Raw genomic sequence first — 14,015 nt, forward strand, 5'->3', positions numbered from 1 at the left:
ACACGGTATGCTGCCAGCAATAATCTGCCTGCTGTTTACATGCAGCTTTTTGATTATTGTCAGTTTAAGTGCCGAAAATGAAAAGTATTGGGTTTTCACAATTCACAACTCTAAACTCACAGTGGACACAAAACATTTTAGCCCACTGTCTAAACTGAATTATACATGCAGACACTCAAAGGAGAAGTTTTCGACCGCTGATTTTTAATTCAGTTGTAAATATATCTCTAAAAGTTATTTTTTAATGTGACCTCACAGCTAGTTACGGCCATGGACGTAAACATGCAAGGACAAATGACGTACACCTGTGATTTCATGCCAAATCTGACCCGACAACTCTAAATAAAAATCATTATTTTAGGCTTACCGTAGTGAATCGGGGTAAGATAAGGACAGGGTTTTGAACATAGTTTTTTTATGTACTAACTCAGTAATTAACTTTTGTTAATTGTAACCCAAAAAAAGCTTAAGTAGTGCAGCTTTACGGGCATTTTTGTTTATGTTTGTACGATAACATTCTTTGATCCTTTGTTGTTTTTTCACATGATGTCCAGTGTAAAATTTGGTCCTGAAGTGAAAACAGTTGAAAACCACTGGTTTGCATGGATATATGGAGTCATTACTTCACAGATATTCTGGAAGCTTTTCAGAACATTATGCAGATTCTCAGTCTTTAACATTACCAAAGCAAATGTGATTGTAATCCAGAATTCCTGATGATTTGTCCAAGTGTGTGATGTGTTTAAGAGGAAGCTGTCAACAGTACACGCATACGATTAGATGAGAAAAGGACAAATAGAGAGTGAGATTAGAGTGCCTAAGAGAGAGAGAAAGATAGAGATGGCCAGATGGGGCCACTGTATAACAAGGGACAATTCAGGACACTGACTCATGACAAAAGTCTGTAGATTGTCTGTGAGCAGCATGTCACTGAGGCAGAGAGAGAGAGAGAGTGTGTGTGTGTGTGTGTATTTGGAGCGCAGAAGCACGTGTCTCTCTGTGAGCTGCCTCATGGTCGTGCCCTCCCCCCAGACTTTGAGTTACCGCGTCAACACAACCACACACACTCTCACACACACACAGTTTTAGGCCCCTGTGGGTCAGTTCTGGTATTATTATGCAGCTAGAGAAGCTTCAGACGGTTCGCTGTAAGGCAGAATTTTCCCAAGCCCTGCTTCGCCTCGACCGCCATTTAATTACGCTGCTATAATTTGATAAGCAGAAGGCTTCACTGAAATGCTTATTCACTCCAAGCATGCTCATCTCTCCACACCTCAGCCCATCTCTCCATCTGTTCTCCTCGAAAGCATTTGCAGGAATTAAAAGCAGGAAGTGGAACCGTGACATCCTCTCGTGGACTTTGCTTTGATGTTCAGCAGCTCACGTGTCAGTAGATAAAGTCTGACATTTTTAACTTGTTCGTGCCCAAACAATTGCAGCAAATCTGTTAATAAAAATGGTGTATTTGTTATCTGGTCAAATTTATGTAAATCCACTTGTGAAAATGGTTTGAATTTAATAGTTTTCATTGCAAATGATAAAAGCATAACAATCTGAGTAAAAAAATTGAGCAGGAATTTGAGAATTTCATAGTATTTTGTAAATATTTAGTTTAATGACAGGCTGGCATGCACTGATAAATTGATAACCTGCAATTGTTATCTCAAGCATCTATTCCTATTTGATTTATCCCATGAAAATGACTTTTTTTGGAGAAAGCTTTTTTGTTTGCTTGATTTAGTCAGATTAAATACAATTTCTGACATAAAACTAGTAGCACAAACTAGCACAAGTTTTAGGCTACTTGACAAAACATTTTTTTTACACTGTGGACTCGAGTCAAGATTAAAAATCGAATTTAAACATGGAAATAAACAGAATGATTTACGTTGATGATTTACATCATCAGTGTTTCATTGAGTCAAATTTGTTTCAAAATTGATTCAAGCTCTAAATTCCTTCCATGACTACTTTAATGAAGATTATATAATACTTTATAATTAATAAAAGTGAATAGAAATAGAGGTGGACTGATGCTGGAATAGTTTAGTAAACATTTGTTTATATACTGTACCCTCATGTTTAGAACTCCATTGATGTTGTGCATTGAATTGATGCACTGAACATGTGCATGTTGTGCGTTCCGCTCTAACACAGTTCTGTTGATGATTTATGCATGTAGGTATTAATATGCTATAAACTCTGCAAAAGCTGAATGTTACTATCTGGAGTGTGTCTAGATGACAGAATTGTAGCAGGTGATTTTGACTGCAAAGGAGGGACCTTTGCTTCATTAAGTACGATTTGATCAGATAAAAACACAGTAGAGTGATGAGGAAGATGAGAGCAGAGGGTTCTGGATGTGGGAGAGATGGGGCTCACAGGAACAGAGCTCTCTGATGCACTGGAGCAGTGGCAGGAGGAGGGATGTGATGCAAGTGTGTGTGTGTGTGTGTGTATGTGTATGTGTGTGTAGAGGGAGGGGGTGGGGGAGAGAAGTTGAATCCTACCAGCTCAGAGTCCCTGTTACTGCAGATAGATTGCTGACAGCTTGGCAAGAGGAGGGCGACAGAGATCATGCACATTTTACAACCCCATTATGCCAACAGGTTAGAATATTTCATTTTCTTTCTTACTCTCTCCCTTCCACCCTAATTGCTATGTTAGTGTTTGCTCAATTGTGTTTTCAGTTTCAGAGGAATTTATGTTATCCACGACATTGCATGTTGTTATGATGTAACACTAGCTGAATCATTATATCTTCATATAGAATAGTATTATTAAGATTGAATGTTTATAAGGGTTTGGATACTGTGTGTCGGTGTGTTAAGCTCCATATACACAAGTATTGCCTCAGTTGAACTAGACTGTGTGCACGTTTAAGGGGGGTGTGTCAGGGTTTACCTTGCAGTACATTGCCAGGGAGTTCATAACCTCCACACACAAACAGAGACATTTGTTGTTATTAACTACACACTGGGATACTTTACATGAAAGAGTTGCTTGTGTGTTTTATTGTGTTATTGCAGTCATGAAGGCAGACACATGAGCTGAACACATGAGAACTTTTATAATTTTTGTGGCTGATTTGTGGTTTGATCTATTGGCTTTTCTTTCGGTTTTAGAAGGTGATGCAACTCTCTGTTGATAGACACATTATGGCAGTCAGCCGAGGTGAAAAATGCAGTGAAAATTATTTTAAAACAGTGCCACCACATGGTGAAATATGTATATATTTGAAAAGTATATTTGAGGGGTTAAAGAGTAAGAGAGATTTTGGAGAGAGGAGATTTTCTAAATCAATGGCTAAGTCCGATGGTAATGGACCCTTTTCACAGACTTTGATGACACCTTTTCACATTAAAGGGGTAGTTCACACAAAAATGAAAATTCTCATCATTTGCCTACCCTCCTGCCATCCCAGATGTGTATGACTTCCTTTCTTTTGCAGAACACAAAAAAGATTTTTAGAAGAATATTTCAGCTCTGCAGGTCCATACAGTGCAAGTGAATGGTGACCAAAACTTTGAAGGTCCAAAAAACATATAAAATCAGCATAAAAGTTATCCATACGACTCCAGTTTTTAAATCTATGTCTTCAAAATCGATATGATAGGTGTGTGTGAGAAACAGATAAATATTGAAATGCTCTTTACAATAAATCTCTATTTTCACTTTCACATTCTTTTTGGTGATTTGTATTCTTTGTGCATAATGCTCTTCGGCAGGGAGGAGAATTTATAGTAAAAAAATAACTTAAATATTGATCTGTTTATCACCTGGACCTATCATATCATTTCAGAAGACATGGATTATACCATTGGAGTCGTACTGATTACTTTTATTCTGCTTTTATGTGCTTTTTGGAGCTTTAAAGTTCTGGCCACCATTTAATTGCATTAAATGGACCTACAGAGATGAGATATTTTTCTAAAAATCTTCATTTGTGTTCAGCAGAAGAAATAAAGCCATACACATCTAGGATGGTATCAGGGTAACAAATGATGAGAGAATTTTTATTTCAATTTTTTAAAATATTTCAAGTGCATTTATTTCACTATACAAATTATATATATATATATATATATATATATATATATATATATATATATATATATATATATATATATATATATATATATATATATATATATAGATAGATAGATAGATAGATAGATAGATAGATAGCCTATTTTTAAGATTTACACGTTTCAGTTTCATAACAAAATTCCATCACATTGAATTGTGTAAAGTTTATCAAAGATAAATAAATTACTTAAATATATTTATGTATTTTATTAAAGATTGCTCAATAGATGAAATTTTGTTATGAAATTGAAATGCATAAATCTTAAAATTATGATTATCTAAAAAAAATTAAGTGTACTTTTTTTATATTACCCTGGAATTAATGAAAAAAAAAAAAAGGTCACCACTGCTGCGACAGGGTTTCAAATACAGCTGCTGAGCATCTTTGGCATCTTTCTCTCTACTGACTGCCATGAAGTTGTCTATTTTATTTCTCTAATTTAGAAAGGCATGGAAAAGTACTGTAATAGTGGATTTTTCTTTTTCTTTCTAGCTGTTGGGAATGCAAAAGTAATATTTGCTGTAGCTTGTATAGTTTACTTCCATTTTCCAAACCCAGAAATGTGAAAACAGTCAACATTAATTTTACTGTTTAACCCTGTAACGCCGTGTGTATCAAATATGATACACAATGTATGACGGCTCCTGTCTCACTCTCTTTTCAAGCTGAAAAGCAAAAAAAAAAAAAAAAAAAAAAAAAAGGATGGTATGTAAGTTTCACGTTTATGGCTCCATCTAGAGGTTATTTGTGAAAAAGTGGTTTCAATGTTTATATCCATCTATTTAAAATGGCGACGGACATCCGCAAAAAAAGACTCTTATGTTGGGATAAATGACAGCTTATTTCAATAAAGTAAAAGTGACAGTAATTATTATATTGTTACTGATATTTTAAAATGAGTATTTGCTGAATACAAGCAACTTATGCTTGGTTAAAAATGTTTATATTTTATTGAAAAAGCATGTTGAAATTACATGTATCAAATATGATACAATATGCTTTTGAGGTATATCTCTTAATCACCATTACATTCCATTCATGCCCACTTTATAAAATAATAATAATACAAAAAAATCACTGAGCTTTGAAAATTCTGACATATACTTTTTATAAGATTTAAAGTGTGAACTACTATGTCTGTGTGTTTTCATATATGCAGCCTGCTCTGTCATTATAAAGATCTAATAATTTTACATTATAAGCTATGATGATGTCATCTTACCATAAGTACCATAAGAGACCTGGGGAAAAAAGTTTTACAATTTCCCTTTTTTAAATGTCAAAAATAAAATAAAAATGTTTGGTGCATAAAATACCTATGATAAAAATTGTTTATTGAAAAATTTTATTTTTGATTCATATTGAATTTGATGTGCTGAACTGAACGGTGATGCATTTCAATTCATATTTATAGACCAAGAAGAGGAACTTGACATGGCCAAACTCTCAAAAATTTGGTATCTCTGAAAAGCCCAGGGAGTCCTTTGATAATACCCCAAGATTTACCACTGTAGCATGTATGGGCTAAGAGAAACTTAAATAACAAATGTCCTACACAAAAATGAATTGCTGGGCCTCAGGGTGATAATGAACTTTAAAGCCTAATGTATCAAATATGATATATACATTTTATTCTTTTTTTAAAAAAATGAAAAAAAATTGCACTTTTTTTTTTTTTTTGACAATTTTTTTTTATATTTTGTCTAATGACACTAAAAACAGTTTAATATATAAAAAATAGAATTTTCTGACAATTCTTTCATATGTCAGGCTTTACAGTATTAAAGAGTGTAATAAACATAAACCATTTCAATATTTATTGTGTGAAAAACATTTCTATAAATTTTTCAAAAACTATGACTTTCCAACTGTTGTGGCATCATTTCCACCACCACACCAAACAAATTTTCCCATAATAAAGTTTTTCCATAAGTTAGTGTAGTTGTTTATCAAGTTGTCAAAAGTGTCAGTCAGATTGGCTTGAGATGAACTATGAGAGTCAAGGAAAGTCAATATAAATATCACTTGTGATTAGAATATTGTTTATTATAATTTCCAATAAAGCTGTAAATTTTGCCAAATTATGCAAAACGTGAAAATATTATTGAATTGTGTGTATTTTTATGATACATAAAATGTTAGCTATGAAATTAACCTTAGCAAGACAAAAGAGTTGGGAATGTCATTTCAAAAAAAGTTTAAAATACAATTCACATCACAGAATACAGAATTTGAGGTGTGGTGGAAATGACACTGTGGTGGGAATTTTCATGACTTTCAGAAAAGAAATTACAGAGAATGAAATAAATCTCCTGTGATTGCAAGTACATACACTGTTGGACATTGTTTTTAAATAAACGAAATAATAATTAATAAGTACAGTATACTGTAAAACAGTTCAGTAATAATGAATATACTGAAAATTATATAGCAATCTACAGCATTTTACAAATTTTGGATTTTCTTTAGCTTGGTAAAATTTGACTTTCTCTTCCCCTCCCCCATCTCTGTCTTTTTCTTCAGGTGGCCAAACGGAGTGAAGAGAAAACGAAAGAACAGTCAATGCTCTATGAAGAGCACGTCTGGTAAGGATTTTGCATCTAGTGGCAACCCAAACATTTTGGGCTTATGATGGATTGTGTGTTTATGAATGTATGTACCTAATTTAAATGCAATGATAGAGACTCCTCTATCTTATAGCAGTCATACATTCTACTGGCAATCAGGGTTGTAGAGATCTCTGGGAGGTAGAAGTGGTCCAGCTTGTGTGTGCATGTGTGTGTGTTCTGCTATTACAGTCCATTTTCCTTCTCTTCTAGTGAAGGGCATCTCTGTTCCAGGTTATGTTCCCAGCTACCTGGACAAAGATGAGCCATGTGTGGTATGCGGGGACAAGGCCACAGGATACCATTACCGCTGCATCACATGTGAGGGCTGCAAGGTGAGATTCTGAGTCCTTGAGCAATCTCAACACAATATAAATCTGTACATATTCATTCATGTTCTCCTTTCTTTTCTCAGGGTTTCTTCAGGAGAACTATACAGAAGAATCTTCACCCATCCTATTCCTGTAAGTATGATGGCTGCTGCATCATTGACAAAATCACCCGCAACCAGTGCCAGCTGTGCCGCTTCAAGAAGTGCATCTCGGTGGGCATGGCCATGGACTGTGAGTGTTCACATACACACACATTCACATAAACTGTACAAAAAAAAAAAAAAATCTAAATCATTTTAATAACAGTCATTAAAGACCCAGTGAAATTGCTTGACTTGCTTATTGAAACTGGAAGTTTAGGTGGGACATATTGTAGGTCTTGTCTGGTTTTTCTAAATAGCCAATAGGATTTAGTTGCATTACAACCATGAACCATGAATTGCTACTTGCTTGTTGGTTGCAGGGGAAGGGACATTCTCATTCTGAATTCATATCGTTTATGTATATCTGCTGTAGGGCTGCACAATTAATGGAAATAAAATCGAAATTGTGATCTGACCTTATGCAAAAGGCTGTGATTTAAATAAATAAATAAATAGTCTGCCCGCGCTGCTGACTTCAAAGATTATGTGCGCCGCTGTCTTTTGTCTGTATTGTGTTAGTGCATTATTACAGTTTTTTCAGAGTGGTTCTGTGCTCCACAACTCCATCTCGTGCTCAGAGTAACAGATGTGCGTTCGGTTCAGTTACATTTGTTTATGTGCTCTGAGCGTGCTATATTTAAAGTGCTCCAGATTCACTTTAATATCACTTTTGCATAATTCCTAATATTTGTGTAATTATATGGGTATTTGTGGACAGAGGAGGAGATGTTAAAGGGGTCATGACATTAGGAATCAAATTCTCCTTGATCTTTTAACACATGGTTTATGCAGGTCTGAAAAAAAGTCTTAAAAAGTCTTAAATTGCCCTTTCAAATTAAGGCCTTAAAAAGGTCTTAAGTCGGAGCAACTAGTATTGAATTCATAAGCTCATGCTATTAAATGTTAAATGAGGGATTGGTTGCACGCTGTGTTTAAGTCATTTTATAGTGAAGAATAATTTCTAGGCACGAACAGCCCCCATACCAAATTTGTGGTCTCTAGGACAAACTCTATAGCACCACCACCAGTTAAAAAATGCACTTTTCTTTTGCGTATCTTTTAAATAATTTGTCCTTGAAACAAAAAAAATTTTTTTTCATGTAATTATGCTCCTCCTGATGATACAAATGGACTGCTTAAATTAAAACTCTGCCCATTACAGTGGATGTCATGAATTGGAATATGACGCTTATTGTTTATTCCCTACTATTCCTCCAGAGTTTGCCTGATTTGCATAAACATTGGCTAAAATTCATCTCCAGACTGATCTACACAGAATAAACAATACAGAATTTAGATTTTTGATCTTGTTGAAAAGTTATGTAACACAAATTTAACAAGGTCGACAGAAAACAGGAAGTGATGCTGTATTTCAGCAACAGTTTGTCGTATTGGAATGAAACTTGGTATGCTTCACCAGGACCATGATCTGAGGGTACATGCAAAGTTTGGTGACAGAATCATCTATGGGTCAAAAAATTTGAAAAATGGCTATTTTTGCCCATACCTTTTGAACCGTATGTCCCATATAATGTTTCCCATATCAGCCATACTGCCCCTCTGGCAAATTGATTTTGATCAAAAAGTTAAATATCTTTTGAATACATTGTCAGATTTATAAGAAATTTGGTATGCATCATTGACATCATGTCCTGAACATACATGAGCAGTTTGGAGGCGACACCACCTATAGTTCAAAAGATAATCCACACTTGTGTGCTAAATCCAGCCTTGGCATTTCTCTTTGCCATTCTTGAGTCATTTCAACTGAGTGGCACAGCGTGTACATTTCTGTAAATGTATAAATTACTGGCTAATCCAAGACAAAGGATCTAGATTGCAGAATCATAGGGAGGTTCTTATAAAGAAAGAAAAGACAATCATCTACGCTCCTTTTGTTAAGCTTCTAGATTTAATGACCAAAAATGTATTTAAATAGAATCTTGTTTTTACATGTTTGGTGGTGATCACTTATTTTTTCCCCAGACCTTTGAGGTATATTTTTGGGTGTTGTTTAAACACTATTCAAGTGAAACAGCAGTGTTGTAGAGGAATATAGCTGATACAATGGGTCTGATCAGAAGGTAAAATGTATTTCCACATTCTGGTAGTTAGGGGCAGAGGTATTCAAGCCTTATGTTACTTAAGTTGTTAAGCTGTATTGTGTTAAGTTGTGTTTTTAAACTTTGAAGTGTTATTACTGTATATGACTGTGCTTGTGCTCCCGAGGCATTTACTTTTAGAGAACGATGCAATGACATTAAATTTCCCTTTAGTTGGTCTTAAAAAGGTCTTAAAAAGTCTTACATTTAGCTTCATAAATCCTGCAGAAACCCTGTAACATATGAGAGGTCATTGTACTTTAAAAACATACTGTAAGTTTCAGAACTCTAAACTTACTTCTCACTGCGAAAAGAGCATTTGTTGAAAACAAGCTGCCAAAATGACTCGTTCTCTACTTTCTCCACATTGTGATGTCACACTGTGGTATTCATTTGTCAAACACATCAAAGCCTACTTTACCTTGTCACCTCCATAGCCCGCCCAGTAGTAGTGAGCAGTCAGATGGCAAGTAGAGAGCAGGTCAGTGAAGGACAGAGAGCCAATCATAACAGTGGGCGTTTACTGTCAATTCTTAAAGGAGAAGCAGCACAAAGAGTGTTTCTGACAGAGGGTCAGAATGAGGGTGGAAAATGATCATGTTTTAGAAATATATAACTGTTTAGTGTGCAAATGTTTTTACTTATATTATAAGTGAACCTCACATATTAAAATAGTAAGTAGTAAGTAGTATAGTAGTAGTAAAATGCGGAGCACATTATACAGCTGTTGTGAAGCTACACACAGAAACATGCAGTTGCCCACCCAAACAAAAGCTTGTCAGTTTAGAACTCTGTCTGGACCGCATACTGTAGCAATGCCACATGCCAGTGAAGATTTTAGTACAGAAATATATTAATATTGATAATGATTAATAATCAATATAATATAAAAATATTACAGTAATACAATATTCAAATTGATTGGGCTGCAAAAAATAATGAAGATGAATAGTCACACAAAAACAGGTACACAGTGAACAGGTACAATGTGAATATGAAAATATTTGTATCTCTTTGTTTTGCGGTTTTATTTATTTTTGTTTTTGTTTTGTTTTGTTTTGTTTGTTTGTGTTTGTGGCCATTAAAAAAGCCTGCTATAATCATCTAATGCAAAATAACATTGCATAATCTTGTCTGTCATTTTCTTATGTGTACTGAGAATATTAAGTCGAGTGATTGAGTGAGTGATTCATATCTCTGGCAGTGGTGCTGGATGATTCAAAACGGGTGGCCAAGAGGCGTCTGATCGAGGAAAACAGAGAGAAGAGGAAGAAGGAGGAGATGGTGAAGACACTGCACAATCGACCCGAGCCCACCGTCTCAGAGTGGGAGCTGATTCGAATGGTGACTGAGGCTCATCGCCATACTAATGCACAGGGACCTCACTGGAAACAGAAACGCAAGTTCCTAGTAAGAGGCCTGCTCGTGTCTGTATGCCTGTGATCTTCAGCACTTTTCAAAGCATGTGCAATTAGAATGTATTTAAATCAAAATGTCCATTTACTGATTAATTTCCACTGGCCCCACCACAAAACAATTATACATTTACATCAACTAACCCGAAACCCTTTCACACTGGCCCAGGGCCTCGGACCATCGTTACTGTTGAGCCCTGATTGTACAGATGGTTGGATTTTCTCTCAGTGTAGTGGCTAGATAAAAAAATAAGATAAAATCCAGCTCTCATCCCTCTGTCAGCTGTTCTTTTGAGAATCATCCCAGTTGCCTCAGCAACAAGTATCACGTCATCAAGCTGTGCATAATTCCTTCATCGTGACAATTGTGTTTGAATGTCAGGGGTCAAAACACATGTTGCCTAGCAACCATATGAAGTGTTAGGCAGAGTGGGTTGCTAGGAGCATTGATTATGTTGACCAAAGAGCATTGATGACATTATTTTCACAAGGCAATGACCTAATACTCAATTTATATTCAAATAACAGCATGCTCACACAAAACATGCTGGACGAATGATTCAAGATAAATCAGTTTGAGAATGGATGGAACGGGATTGGATGGATGGATGGATGGAGCAATGGATGGATGGATAGATGAATTTTTGTTACATTTCATTAATACCATCCATCAGATATTTTTGTTTTCACTACTATCAAATCCCTATATTTGTTTGTCTTCCAGCCAGAAGACATTGGACAGTCTCCAGCCCCCACATCAGACAATGACAGAGTGGACCTGGAGGCCTTTAGTGAGTTCACCAAGATCATCACCCCTGCCATCACAAGAGTTGTGGACTTTGCCAAAAAATTGCCCATGTTCTCTGAGGTTAGTCTCTGATGTTCCATAGTTTTGCATATGTAACCTTACAGTTGCTCATTTCTTCACTGTGACTGAAAGCCCTTGCACAGATAATGGTTATTCCACGTGTCTTTTGATAAATATTTTATTTTTTATAAATGTTGCTGTGCTGCATTATTACGATAACTGTGTGAGATAGAGACTGCTGTGAAAGAGCAATTATCTGCCCAGCTCAAGCTGTCACTGCATGTTCTGAGCCACAAATCTTCTCATCATTCACCGTGTATGTGAAAGTCTGTGTTTTTCATCTAGTTTCACATAAGTCCTTGTTTGTTACCATATCTGAGTAATAGCTTAATTAAAACACCATTGGCTGTGATTATGGGCTGTTCCTCTGCTTTGAATCAGTTGTTATTTTGTCACTCAAATGCTCATGTGAACACATAATCACAAATCATCGCTTAGTGCCTTGTACACAGGAGGAATTTGAAGCTTCTTTTCTGCCTCTAGCTGAGGAGAGGTGCTTGTGATTTGAGTTTGACTAGGAATCCCAAAAGGCCATAATTTCTGAAATGGCAGATCTGTAAATGTCAAAACCATCCAGTGATCTGTGCGCCAGTGAAAGCACAGAAATCTATTGTGTTTGCCTGTAAAAGGCTCAACGATAAGGATTTTCCCTGCTAGCCCGGTCATGCCAGTTGTCCAGATTTTACTTGCCCTGCCAACATTTTCACTGGCCCCACCGAAAATAACATATTTAACTATTTAGTAAAATATTTTTGTCTGTAAAAAGTAAAATTTTCATTAAATGTGTAGTTTTTATGTAGTTAAAAGCTAGGACTGGGTAGAAATATCAATTTTTTTCGATGAATTGTGATCTTCATTTGAATGATCTCGATATCGACTCTTAAATCCCAAGATCGATCTTTTGTTCTATGCGCAACCCTCTACTACAGTGAGAGGAAATTGCTCACATTTGCAACCAACTTTCACACTATTTGACTAAAAATGTCTATGAAATACCACTGGCTGGTAAATGTTCAGATTTCACTCACCAGTGATTGTGTAGTATTGTGGAGAAGAAGTTCAGCTGCGAGGTCTTTTCACTGCATTTTGAGAGTAAAAGTTTGGTTTGACTCTTTCTGTGTGTCAAAAGACGAGATCCACACAATCAATTTGTTATGAAATAATGTCTCTTTTAATACCCTTTCTGTTCTATACAGTCAGTTGTTTTTAAAAATAAAAAAGAAACATTTAATTCTAATCATGCATAGCATGGATGAGGTAATGTTTTTCGAGTCTCTCTTGTTAAAATGCCCTCTTCTACAGATGCTCTTTACAGAAATGCCAGTTTTCTTAGAGAGGCAGTTCCGGTTTTTAGCATGTGTTCAACAAATCAATGTAAATACTTGTGAATAGTAACAATTATTCATTCATTAATTTTTAAAAAGCTGAAAATATGACCAAAATGATGGAAAACTAACATTAGTAAAATGTCATAATGTACCTAGTTAGAAGGTCCCCTGTATGATAAACAGAATTAGCTGGGAGAGAATTTCTTTCATATGTTAGCAAAATGGATGTTATCAATTAAATATACACATATGAATTGATATCAAATCGAAACCGGAAAATATTAAATATGGTGTGACACACTGCTGATTTGTTTATAATTTTAAAGCAATTCTATGCTTGCAAAACATTCTTGTGAATTTTGACCTCATCTGTGTGAGATAACTTTACCTTGGTGACATCTACAACAGGTAAATTTGCAACAATGTTTACTTTATCACAGAAAACCAAATGTTTAAGTTTGTGAGACATAAAAACACATGTACATGATAAGAAAATGTAAGATATAGCTATAAGGCTGCACTGGGCAAGGGACAGTTCCGTCAGCTTGCATGAAACTGTCTTCATGGCCCTGGGCCCTCGGGTCATCCTTACAGTTGAGCTTAGCTGTATGCTTCATTCTCTGTTATTGGTGTACAGCTGCCTTGTGAGGATCAGATTATCCTGCTGAAAGGCTGCTGTATGGAGATCATGTCCTTGCGTGCGGCAGTGCGGTACGACCCAGAGAGCGAGACTTTGACCCTGAGTGGAGAGATGGCTGTCAGTCGAGAGCAGCTGAAGAACGGAGGGTTGGGCGTGGTGTCTGATGCCATCTTTGACTTGGGCAAGAGCCTGTCACAGTTCAATCTCGATGACTCAGAGGTGGCACTGCTGCAGGCTGTACTGCTCATGAGCTCAGGTGAGATGGTGGAGGAGGTGATGAAGCCATATATGAGTTTTCTAAAAAGCATCACAATAAAACTTTTTTAAAGGTGGAATGTTTCATTTCTGCACCACTAGCGTCATCAAACAGAATTGCAAAAACAATGACCCGAACAAACAGAGCAATGTTTTGATAGCAGTAGCACCACAGAGCCATAGTGTTTACACTTTTCAGGGAAATCAACCTACAAATAGCTTATTTATTTGAAAAG

General features: G+C 35.9%; 1 protein-coding gene across 7 annotated transcripts in view; it reads left to right on the forward strand.

Moving 5' to 3' along the window:
• The window catches only part of LOC127450930 (thyroid hormone receptor alpha-A), a 55,321-nt gene that overhangs the window by 32,351 nt on the left and 8,955 nt on the right, over nt 1-14,015 (forward strand). For 5 of the 7 annotated variants that reach the window (XM_051715428.1, XM_051715424.1, XM_051715429.1 and 2 more), the window contains exons 3-8: nt 6,614-6,675; nt 6,910-7,031; nt 7,112-7,259; nt 10,478-10,683; nt 11,413-11,556; nt 13,522-13,780. In XM_051715428.1, the coding sequence (XP_051571388.1) occupies nt 6,614-6,675; nt 6,910-7,031; nt 7,112-7,259; nt 10,478-10,683; nt 11,413-11,556; nt 13,522-13,780 (941 nt within the window). Of the gene's footprint in view, nt 1-2,535; nt 2,610-6,613; nt 6,676-6,909; nt 7,032-7,111; nt 7,260-10,477; nt 10,684-11,412; nt 11,557-13,521; nt 13,781-14,015 lie in introns of those variants that run through there. The other 2 variants (XM_051715427.1, XM_051715432.1) reach the window with 1 other exon arrangement.

The sequence above is a fragment of the Myxocyprinus asiaticus genome, chromosome 13 (genome assembly GCF_019703515.2).
Source record: "Myxocyprinus asiaticus isolate MX2 ecotype Aquarium Trade chromosome 13, UBuf_Myxa_2, whole genome shotgun sequence".
Taxonomy (NCBI): domain Eukaryota; kingdom Metazoa; phylum Chordata; class Actinopteri; order Cypriniformes; family Catostomidae; genus Myxocyprinus; species Myxocyprinus asiaticus.